The 11,747-nt window shown below is 42.2% G+C and overlaps 1 protein-coding gene across 1 annotated transcript; it reads right to left on the bottom strand.

The window, feature by feature from the left end:
* Positions 1 to 941: 941 nt before the first annotated feature.
* Positions 942 to 9,161, bottom strand: BDNF (brain derived neurotrophic factor). Its single transcript, XM_035891185.1, has 2 exons — positions 9,132 to 9,161; positions 942 to 1,703 (listed from the first exon to the last, which is right to left on the bottom strand). Exons 1-2 carry the CDS (start codon positions 9,159 to 9,161, stop codon positions 942 to 944), a joined length of 792 nt encoding a protein of 263 aa, XP_035747078.1.
* Positions 9,162 to 11,747: the final 2,586 nt, after the last annotated feature.

An 11,747-nucleotide genomic window follows, 5' to 3' on the forward strand; every position in this document is an offset into this window, starting at 1 on the left:
CTATGACAAGCTCCAGTTGCACGGTAAGCGAAATATTTCAAAAATGACAACCAACATCCTTCCAGAGGGAGGAAAGGGGAAAATAAACCCAAACACAAACAAACATGGTATAAGCAAATGCAGGTCTCAAAAGACAGCAAATAAAAAAAATTAAAAAAAAAACCCCAAAAAGCATGTTGCCATACAGTTAAATAAGTACTGTCTTTAAGCCTGAAGTTGAACAATGTGAAGTGGAACATCACCATTCTTTTTCAGTTGCCTCTTTTTTTTTTTTTATTATTTTTTTGTCATTGGTTGGATTGCTATTGCAAACACCTTCACAACATACAAAAACCAAATTTGTTTCTAATCCAGAATTTTTTTCCTTTTCAATCTGATGGGAGTTCAAAAGTAAAAGAGAAACAGTAAAACTATGACAACAGCACCTTGACATTGTTTTAATTCCAACGCTACCAGAAGTTAAAAGCAGTAAACAGATATAATACTAACAAGAATAAAGATACTTACTGTCTAAAATGTAAACGGAATGTTTTGGTTCAATTTATTTTTCTGAAAGAGGACAGTTTATCATCAATTCACAATTGAAGCAGCATGCAATTTTATTCTTTTTTTTTTAAACTTTTTATATTTTCAATTCTTGGCAACGGCGACAAACCACAACGTTATTGAGGAATGTAATGCAGACTTTTTTGTTTGCTCATTTTTCTTTTTTTTTTTTTTTTTTTTTTTTTTTTTTTTTTTTTAAACTTGTGCGCAAATGACTTTTGTTCCCCTTCAGGTCATGGATATGTTCAATAAATAGATTGTGGAACCACTGTACTGTATAAACTTCAGTTATACATGCAGTCCATAAAATTATTTTTTACTGAATAATTTACCCTGTTATGTATATATACAAATAGATAATTTTGTCTCAATATAATCTATACAACACCAACCCACTATCTTCCCCTTTTAATGGTTAATGTACATACACAGGAAGTGTCTATCCTTATAAAGCGCCAGCCAACTCTCTTTTTATTATCCATGGTGAGAGCTCTCACGTAAGACTGGGTAGTTCGGCACTGGGAATTCCAGTGCCTCTTGTCTATGCCCCTGCAGCCCTCCTTTGTGTATCCCTTGGGGTTGCATTTGGTCTCATAGAAGTATTGCTTCAGTTGGCCTTTGGGTACCGGGACTTTTTCCAGGACTGTGACAGTCGCCCCGGACATGTCCACTGCAGTCTTTTTCTCTGCCGCCGTCACCCACTCACTCGTGCTGTCACATACGCTCAGTTCCCCGCGGCGAGCTGGGTCAGAGTGGCGCCGGACCCTCATGGACATGTTTGCAGCATCCAAGTAGTTTTTGTACTCCTCGAGCAGAAAGAGCAGTGGGGGTTCCAAAGGCACTTGACTGCTTAGCATGACTCGGGATGTGTACAAGTCTGCATCCTTGTTTTCCTCACTGGGCTGGATGTCCTGGTCCTCATCTAGAAGCTCCTCTATGACATGTTCAAAAGTGTCTGCCAGCGATGTCAGTCCTCTTGAACCAGCATTGGGCCCATTTAGGCTCTCAAGAGTCCCATGGGTCCGAAGACCTGGGTAAGCCAAGCTGCCTTGTCCTCTTACACTAGCTTCTTTCATTGGGGCAGCTTTCATGCAACTGAAGTATGAGATAACCATAGTAAGGAAAAGGATGGTCATCACTCTTCTCACTTGGTGGAACTGTTAAGGACAAGAACAAGAAAAAGAAAAATTTTACTTACAAGGGATGGAGTAATAAAAATTCACCTGAGCTGTCCTGAGACATTATGCATTTTCTGTAGAGATCTGCTGCATGCAGCCGCAACTCATTACTGGTGATAAAGCATACTCTTGTACAAGGGTGTTCTTTGATTTAGTGTTTCAGATAAAGCATATACCAAAGCTTAGGCAACATTGATACCAGCAAGTCAGAGTTCTGACGTGCCAAAGTCTTTCTGTAATAAGTATTACATTAGACACTATGCAGAGTCCTTATTTACTGACTGATTACACCTATTTCAAGTAACAGCAAAAGCAGAACTGGTATTTAGCAATGCAACATTTCAGCAGTAAAAGGCTGCTTTGCAAGCGTGAAAGGCAAGACTTCCATTTCAAGTGCAAATGCAAATATTTGCTTTTTAAGATCCCTCTTTGCCAAAAGTGTTTCATTGTTCTATCTACAAGAAACTGAACAGCACCAGGATAAACTGCATTTGTGTTTCGAAAGCAACCTTCAAAACACAGGAAGAAGACGTACAAATTCTGAGGTCTCAGCAGGTCAATTCCTCATCTAAAAGTAGAAGGTATGTATGCATAAATATAGAACAATAAAATGGTCCAGGACAGTATGCTTGCTACCACACTAACTTTGAGCTGGAGAGATTGCTTGCATCATGTGAATGCCGTGGAAGGGACTTGCTGGATTACAGAGCTGATGAAGTGACAGTACCAGAACCACTGTACTGTACTTTCCCAGAGCACCACACCACCTGCTCTCAAGCGGGCAAAGCACCTATTTAAACCCAGTTAAAGCCCAGAGGTCAGCATGAAAACCAGAAGCACAACCAGTCCTGCTGCCATATTGAAACCCAGCAGTTTGCCCATTTCTCTCACATTCTGCCCCAAGTTCTGGTGCATGTTATGGGCCGTGCCTTGAGGCTTATGTGTATGTTTGGCTCTGTCCTCATTGAGCATGGAGGACATTGAACATGAGGACAGAGTGCCAGTAAGAAAACTCCTCACCAGCCTTGCAATCAGCACAACTCGCTCCTATCAGTGCTCCCAACAGCTTGGGCTTTTATCACTGCTCCTTCCCAAGCACTTTGCTAAGTCTTCGTAGATTCTACGTTCCTCAGGGTAGAAATTGTTTCCTCAAGTGCAGAGTACACACTTTAGGTATTCTTACAACAAGACACCCCCCTGCCCCCAAATCCTGCAGTGACAGAGCACGATGCTTTCTGTCTGATCCCAAGTGCTACTACAACATCCATCACATCCAGCTGTTATTTTTCCTCCTTCCGATCCCTACTCTCACCAGTTCTGCTTGCTAGAAAGCAATGGCATTGTTCACATTTTTGAAGCAGCAGCTAATGCTTGTTTCAGAGCTTTTGAAGTTCATTCGGAAGTACCTCATACTTGGCAGTGCTCATTGGAGTAAATGCTATTTCTGTTTGCCAACAGGGTGCTATGTAAAAAGCCTTACTTCATCTCCTGCAAATATGGTGTGGGAAACTAGTACTCTTAAGACTCGAAGACAGAAAGACAATCTATCATAAAACACACAAACAAAATGAAATATGGACTAGAAAGGCAGTGCCCAAAATGTAGGTCTCAAAGTTTACTTAATGAAGCACGCATGTGTGGGAGTGTTTGGGTTTGTGTCCATGCCCCCCTCACGCCCCCAGCTCCCCACTAAACAAGATTTTGGCTAAGAATCCTCTCTGCCCCAGCACAACTCTTCATCCCTCCATCTCTCTTCCTGTTTAAAAGTGTTATTGTGGCATAGATTTATTAAGATTAAACAAACCTGACATCTGTGACTCACAGGAACATAGTGTTTGCTCTAACCATGCAGAACATTAATATTTTGCAGATTTTTTTCATCCGAGGATTTTTAAAGCATTCTACAGGGAGCAGTAACAGATTTCTTCCTCAAAGGGGAGGAAGAGAGACACTACAGAGATGATTTACAACACAAGGAAGAAGGTTATCAGTCTTCCTTTATCAAACAAGGAGAGACAAGACAAGAGGGAGAAGAGGTAGTTCAGCTGGCATACAAACGCAGAGCCAGTGGAATGGGCAACAAAAATAATAAAATTCATACACTCCATCTTCTGAGGACTGTTTGATATAAAACTTGGAAGGAAAAAAAAAATCCCAAACACCCGTATCATGCTTTGTGACCACCAGAGCACTGAACAGAACACAGATCTTCTGGCTCCTAATCAAGTTCCTGTTATTTTTATTAGAGTAGTGCCCAGAGGTCCCAGCCAATATCTTGACTCTGGAGGACAGACTCTGTCTGAGCACGTAGTGCAAAAGTACCCCAAAGGGCCTTCCAGTGTAAAAGAGAGAGGACGCAGCACAAGAGGCACCAAGACAAGCACAAAACAGAGGAAGAGAAGCTTGTATCCATCAGCTAAGTGCACCGGTTGGAGGCTCAACATGTGCTTTTCAAGGTAGGTAAGGGAACAAAGGATAGAAGGATTCCTGGACCAGGCCACGTCCTTCACTATTGTCATTGGGCTGTTTACTTCTTACGGTCGCAATGAACTCTGAGGGATGTGAAATGAATAGAGCAGTGGCTGTGCAACTTTGTTTGCATGGACATTTTTCTTATAAGGAAGAAGACAGAGGACAGAGAGGTGCAGAGGAACCTCACCAACAGACTTCAAGCCCTCAGCATCCTCTGCCAGTGGCTGGCTGGTCACCAGATCTAACAGTACTTTGTATCTCACAGCAAATTAATCCTTCCTGAATCAATTTTGCCTTCCATTTAGGAAGGAAACCGCTGTCAAACTTGATCAATTTACATCCCATCCGATGACATACGACTGCCGCTATTATCTGGGGTAGCAAGAAACAATGTACAACTAGGTGCTGAAAACCAACAACTTTAAGACAGCCATTATCCACATAACACACTGATAATACACAAAAAACAGTGTTCCCCTAAGAGCCACCCCTCTTCCTCCCATTTATGACAGAAGAGTATGTCAAAGTAAGCTTTAGCAGTGCAGACACATGGAATATTGCTAGCAAGAAACCACAGATCAAACATCTACTTCTTTGTAAATAAAAACTAAGCTGAACTGTGCAAGCAGGATGTGGAAAGATTCTTCTCTCTGTCTTGACAGTGACTTGTGCAATATACACAGTCCTTGTCTTTGGCAGCAAAATGATATCGAGTGATTTGATATGAGGAAGTAATATTTTAACATCTAGGAAAACTCGTCATTTTAGAGGCCATAGCAATTTCTAGTAGCAGCTGCTTAAAATCTACTATTTTATCATGCTGTAGCAGAAAAAGATTCAAATCTCACTCCATGGGTAGAAGCACACAACCTTTCAGCTACTGTTGAACTGACTCATGAATGCACGGTTCATCTCTTACTTAGTGAGATAGGACTAATATCCCAACGTTTCACCAAAAAGGTCACTGGAAACACTTTGGATGGCAGCTTCCAGTCCTTCTCCTCTGCTCCCCAATTATCAAACCTTCACCATGTTGCAAAGATTAAAGATACTGCCTGTCCTGTCACAATGTGGTGGACTTGGCAGTGTTAAGTTTAACAATTGGACTTGATGATCTTAAAGGTCTTTTCCAACCTAAACAATTCTATGATTCTATGAATAAGTGCCTTGTAAACCCCAAACACACAGATTATGTACACCGTTCTGATTACAAGGAAGTCACCATGCCACCCCACACAAACAGAACTGGGGTGAGAACATGGGAGAAGACTGGATTTTCCTGGTCTACCCAATGTGCTACTACTGAGCAAGGTACTGCCCATTCCCATGCTGGGTTCACCCACCAACACGAGTCCTGGCATGGAGATGTCCCAGTACTTCTGTGTACACCCACGCTTGGTGCTATCCTGGTAGGCTGAGCAACTACTTCCCAAGGAGGCTTATCAGTGCCGAGTATTTAACTGGAGCAACCTGGCTGACACCGCTTGTTCTGAGAGCATCAATACAACTAAATGCCAGACAGACTAGCCATGGCTGCTTTTAGTCAGGCATGCACCTAGAAAAACACAGAATAAAATCACTCATGATACAGCCTCAGTCTGTAGTCCTGTCATGCATCCATCCCTGCCCTTCTAGGCTGTAAGAGGTTCAGGTCTCCTACTCCCCACTTTCCAAGAATGACAACTAAAGGCTGCAGCTTTTGCACTCCTCCTGTTCAGCTATGTCACTAGGCATAAAAGATCAAAGACCTCTCTAGGAGAGGAAATCTTCATCCAGTTGCTGTCCCATGGACTGTTGTATACACCTACTAACTTGTATAAAAGAGATACAAGCTATTTAAAATAGATGTATGCTAACCTCCTTGAGACCTAGCCTTAAGCTACTCCCCCAGGTCACACAAGATGTCTCTGTTGAAATAACATTTGAGACTGGTTTCCTGAACAACATCCATTCTCATGGCTGTAGGAACACCCCTCCTTCTCCCATGCAGCATAGCAAAGCTGAAGCAATAAAAAGAGGTCACCCACCATGGACCAGATCTCAGGAAGACGTGACCTAGTTTGTACTTCAATAAAGTCCATACAATTACAGCTAGAATAAGGGCACATAATTGTGGCAGCCATCTCCACTACTGGGAAGGAGGCTTGTTAAATGAAGGTCATGTCAGTTATCTACATCTAGTTTACATATACAGTCAGTTACCTAGCTGTACTACTTATTTCAGTATTTGTAGTCAATGAGGATTCACCAGTTAATTATTTTATTTCATTATTTTTAGTTATTTTAAGCAGAAATCTAGCAGCTTAACAGGTTTTATTTCCAGCAGAGAGACCTGAGGAACAGCTGTGAACATGTACTTGCTTTTCTGCATCCTGATATGTGCTATAAAAGTTGAAATAACTTTCAGTAGTGAATAGATTCATAATGCTTTAATCTCCAGAAAGGAGCGTGCAGTGTAAGATAAAATTAGCAGCAAGAAGACATTCATTTTCTGCCTTGCCATTTTCTAAGACCTTTATACAAAAGTTCAATTTACTAAATACTACTGAATGGCACAGGCATGAGCTCCTGCTCTACGCATCATTACCAGAGTGTGTGAACAGATACCAAAATGGGATGCATGTCAGCACATGATTTGCGAAGACTAAATGTACTGAGAACAAATAGTATTAACCTTTAACACATGCATAACTGGATGTCTGACGCACTCTGGTTATCCTTGCGGCTATTTATGCAGCAAACTATATAATTACTTTTTATTACTGAAAATAAAGCACCCTTCCGCCCCCCCCATACATACACATGCACACCCACACTCAATTTGTATTCTTGTAAGTTGGTTCTTCATGTCAGGAAGAAGAAACCCATTTTATTTTTATTCTCGTGCTAGTTTTCCCTGAGGTAATAAAATCTGCTTAGCCATAATGCCAGAGATGGCAGAGATGAAGAACCATTTTGAAGGCTAAGATAAATAGCAAGCAAGTTTACAAGTAGTTTGTAAACTACAACTTTTAACATAAGAAATTTGCTTTCATCTTATGTTGCTAAATGTTGCCTATGGTACAGCTTCCAAGGGCAAAGCAACTCCAGCAATACCTACATTGGCTGTGGAGAACTATGCATCAGTTTAAAGCACTACAAGGAGTTCTTGCGGGGTTCCAAGGTTTTATCAAACTCTCCCCCGAATGCATACAAAACCCACAACTTCTCCTGTCAACCAGAGGTGGGAAAGAACTCAAAGAAAATAATGGCAAAATAATAATGCCATGACATAACTCTCTGAAAGACCAGGGATGTAATGTATCAGAATTTCCTACAAACTTTTATCATACCTTTCTGGACACTCACAAGAGCCATGCAAAGGGCACAGTTGCTTCAAAGCTGAGAAAGAGAATTCAGCTGCTCTAATGGGCACAGACCAGACAGTCTCTTCATTACAAGCATGCTTATACTTAAATTGGCCAAGTGCAGGACTACAAGGAGTTCCCAGTAGGATTTCTGTCGGATGTATCTCAGACCCATTCTGCCCATACCAGGAAACAGGCAGGATGAATTTTGGCAGCATGCACAAGCAAAGGAATAGCAGGCCAGACTCACAGATGGTATCAGAGCTTTCAGAGAGACAACACCCATGGAAGAGAACAGATGTGCACTATTGTTGTACTTTTACAATGGGAACTGATTGTTGAGCCAGTGACACACATACTGCCTTTTCAGCTGTTTGTACAGCATTCTGTGCGCAGGGCACTCACACTGCACGGCGGTTTGCAATCCCCACCGTAAACAAAGAAACTCAACTCCAAAAGGGTACTTGTGCGCATGCCACTACGCATATCAAACACGATATGCTTTGCCACGACATTTTTTGCCCAAATTTCATGTTGAAATACCAAGGCATGCAGTGAAAGTCCCCCTCAGATAAAAGCACTACCTGCAGGTTTGGTTTTGATCATCAGGAGTATCACAGGTAGGGTAACATGCTGTACTCCTATTGCCGTGCCAGAAATACCATACAGCAAGGATGCGACTTCCAAGCCTGAAACCCAAGCATCAGCTAATACCGATTTCAAAACTGACTTCAGGCTTAGAAAACTGCATCAATCTGTTTTATAGAGTATTTGTCAATATACCTTCATGCCATTACTGTGTTCATTCAGAAGTACCATTATGCAACCTAAGTGAAAGGCAAGTTCACCTATATAACAGGCTACCTAAACCCCTCACAAAACAGGGACAACAACCACAAAAGCGTTCCATGAAATAATTACCCCGTGCCAAGATACTATCTGGTTCCTCCATGGGAGGAAATAATAACAGGTCTCCAAAATCATTTGCTCTGATAGCCACTAGAGCTTTATATAATGCAAATTCAACCTGTGCACAGAAGAATGTTAGGGCAGAACCTCAGACCTTTGAGCAGCATCTGTGGTTTGTCTTCCATTTCACTAGGGCTCTTTGGTATGAAATGCTGTGCTGAATCGTCACAGGACTAAGCTATTCTGCCAAGTACACACATGAAGCTCCCACTGAAGTCAAGGATAATTGGCACCCGAGAGCAGGAACAGAACGGAGCACGTTGCGTGCAAACTAGCATGAGTTGGATCCTTTGTACTGTGACATGTGTCCAGCAGCCCTGGAACAACCCAGAAGCTGCTCTACCAGTTGAGCTTGGATCTTACAAGTGCCTATAAACTATTGAACAGCATGTAAAACATCCCACGCACCCATCGGTTCTCCTGCAAGTGGCAAACTTCCTAGGACCTATAGAACATTATGCACTCAACAGGAACATAAGTGAAGCTCAGCCAAGGAATATCAATGGTTAAAAAGCACAAGCATCAGATGGAGCAGGTACCCATGGTTTGGGCAGGCAGTGCTTTCTCTAGGGTAAGGGAGGAAAGCAAGGACTATACCCATTTGACGTAAGGCTCTTACCTTTGCTGAGACCCTGACTCTGTGTGGCATTGCTGTAAGAGAATACCTTGCTTTTAGCCATAGTCAGCCCTTGAAATGAAGCAGATCAGTATGTCGTGATGTGCATGAACCAGAAACTGGAAATGCCTGTTGTCAGAGCCCTGACAGGTATTAACAATATGCCTACATTTGCCAGTGGTGTTATCAGTCATCTTCTGGCTGCCCGCCCTCGTGTGCAACTTTCTTTCAACACATGCTCAGTCCAGTTACTGACAGTCCAACACTTCCCATAGAGGGGCAAGGGATAAAAGCTTACACTGAGGTACCAGAGCAGCTTCTGGGAGTATTCAAGTCCAAAGTTATGTGAGAACAACCAGATCAGGAGCAGAAGTTTGTAAGTTCGCAAAACCCCCTAGACAAATGCAATAATGAGGAATTTGTATTTAACAAGGATGTACTCATCAGGAAGCTAACCCACCTCACTGGGCAGCCAGTCCTGCATGTGTCCTGCTGTGACAACGGCTTTATCTTTGAAGAGAACACTGTTGGAAAACTATGTTAATATGTTAACGTAACTGTATTGAAAAATACTTCAGCAAGAAGTGCTCTTTCATGACAATGCAGCATACCACAGATTTCAAAGCATTACAGTTTTCAGCTTTTTTTCCACCTTCTAAGTGGTTTCATGTTGAAACAAGACTTTTGCAATTGCTATGCCTGGGTCTCTATCCCTAATCTATTTTAAAAAATTGAGGGTCAACTTCAACTGGATTCAATAGAGGGATACAAGAATCACAGGCAACAGTATTCCCACGGTCATACATTGTAACTAGCACGCAAGTAGCTGAGACCCACCCAAATAAGCTTCCCCCCGCCATCCTTAGTCAGGCAAACACCAGTGTATGGGCCACTTACAGACTTACAACACTCTGTATTGTTGCTTTCATTTCACAAGCTCCACAGAGGAAAAGGGTTTGGAATTACTAGAAGGGGTGAGGAGGTACATCTGGCAAAGACGCAAGTGTCTGAAAATAGGCTTCATTAGTTGTACTGCTCAAGGTACAAGCATGTAATGAAACACAAAAAAAAAACCTGCAGCCTTGCAGGAAAAAATAATTAATCAGGCTCCTTTCTTCTCTTAGTTGTATAATGGTGTAATTTCTTTCACAGAGGAGTATTACACTGTGGATCCCGTGAATCACTTTGATTCTTCCCCTTGGTCCTTCCCCTCCCCAATTAAACAAGCAGTTTACCCAGTTCATGACTTTTCATACTTGCCACCAGATAGAACTATAAATTGTGGAATCATGGGAAATTATTTCCACAAAAACTGTTGAGGTTCATTGAAGCAGTATGTTCCAGAGGACCCAATTCTGGTGGACACAGTCACTGCCTTGTGTAAATCCACACTGCTCTCTGTTCATAGATTTATACCAGCTGTGAAGGTGGCCCAGTACCTATGTGGCCATAAAAATCAGATGGGGCCCACACCTAACCTACAGCTAATAGCTGTATCAGAACACAATGTGACAGGTTTCAGCAAAAGAGCTTCCTCACACTGGGGACTCCTGAGGGATACATGCATATTTGGTAATAATTACGCTTTAAAGAGGAAGGAAAAAAAAAGCTTTTAGGTGTGCAGACTAGCTCCTCCCTTCCCCCACCGATAGAAGCACATAAATAGCCCAGACATGCCTATAAACAGAAGTATGCAAAATCCAGCCCAACACCACCTAACTTTCCTCTGCTGCTCGGGTGTCTTGTTTCATGCACACACACCCCCGCTGAAGAAAGTGGCTTTGCTGCCAGCATACTGTTCTCACTATAAGAGCCCTTAAGCTCCAAAGGGTAGGTTTGTATATGGGATTTCAGTCATTAAATAAACACTTCTCTAGAAAAGCTCCAATACCTGTCCCTTCACATAAGCAGATCCTACTGCCCTGCAGGGAAGGAGAGCCTCCCTTCAGATAGCTGGGGGTGGAGGGAGGAAAGAGAAAGTTAAAGCAAGACACATTAGATTACCCAACTAGTCTGTTGAAAACAGCTAAGTGTTCTCCCTCTCCCAAATCTCTGCACAACACTACAGATTATCTAGAAGTCACCATCCTATGCAAAATCAAAAGCAGAGCTGTCTTATCAGAGATAATTAGTAGTTCTAGAGAGGAAAAAAAACACTTAGAAGTTGCAAGAGCAAAGAGGCCTGGTACTTATGCTGCTGTGACTCTCCACTTGCACAAAATTTCTTGGAGAACACACTATCAAAGCTTCCGAAGTGCGTTGCAACTGTTGAAGCTCAACATGCTTAGGTGAAGAGGAACCACATCAGAAATCCTATTTCCCTTCAGGGTAGGCTGAAGCCCATAAAGACATTTAAGCAACTTATCCTGGACTGCCCAATCCCTCCCTTCGGCCACTGCACAAAGCTGCCTTAGCCATATGTATCAGTCACTATTTTACCAGTCTCTCTATGGTAACTTAGATGTCTAACCCAGAAAGAGGCAGGGCAGCTGATTAAAACCTTAGGGGTATTATTTTGAATACATATGCTAGCTCACTTCCATCTGTGTTGTTAATTAGTTTCTGACCGTAGGTTAAATGTAGGGCATGTTGTCACGAGCCTAAGGTGGGGTGGCAGGA

This window comes from Egretta garzetta, unplaced genomic scaffold (assembly GCF_000687185.1).
Source record: "Egretta garzetta isolate BGI_Z169 unplaced genomic scaffold, ASM68718v1 scaffold523, whole genome shotgun sequence".
Lineage (NCBI taxonomy): Eukaryota > Metazoa > Chordata > Aves > Pelecaniformes > Ardeidae > Egretta > Egretta garzetta.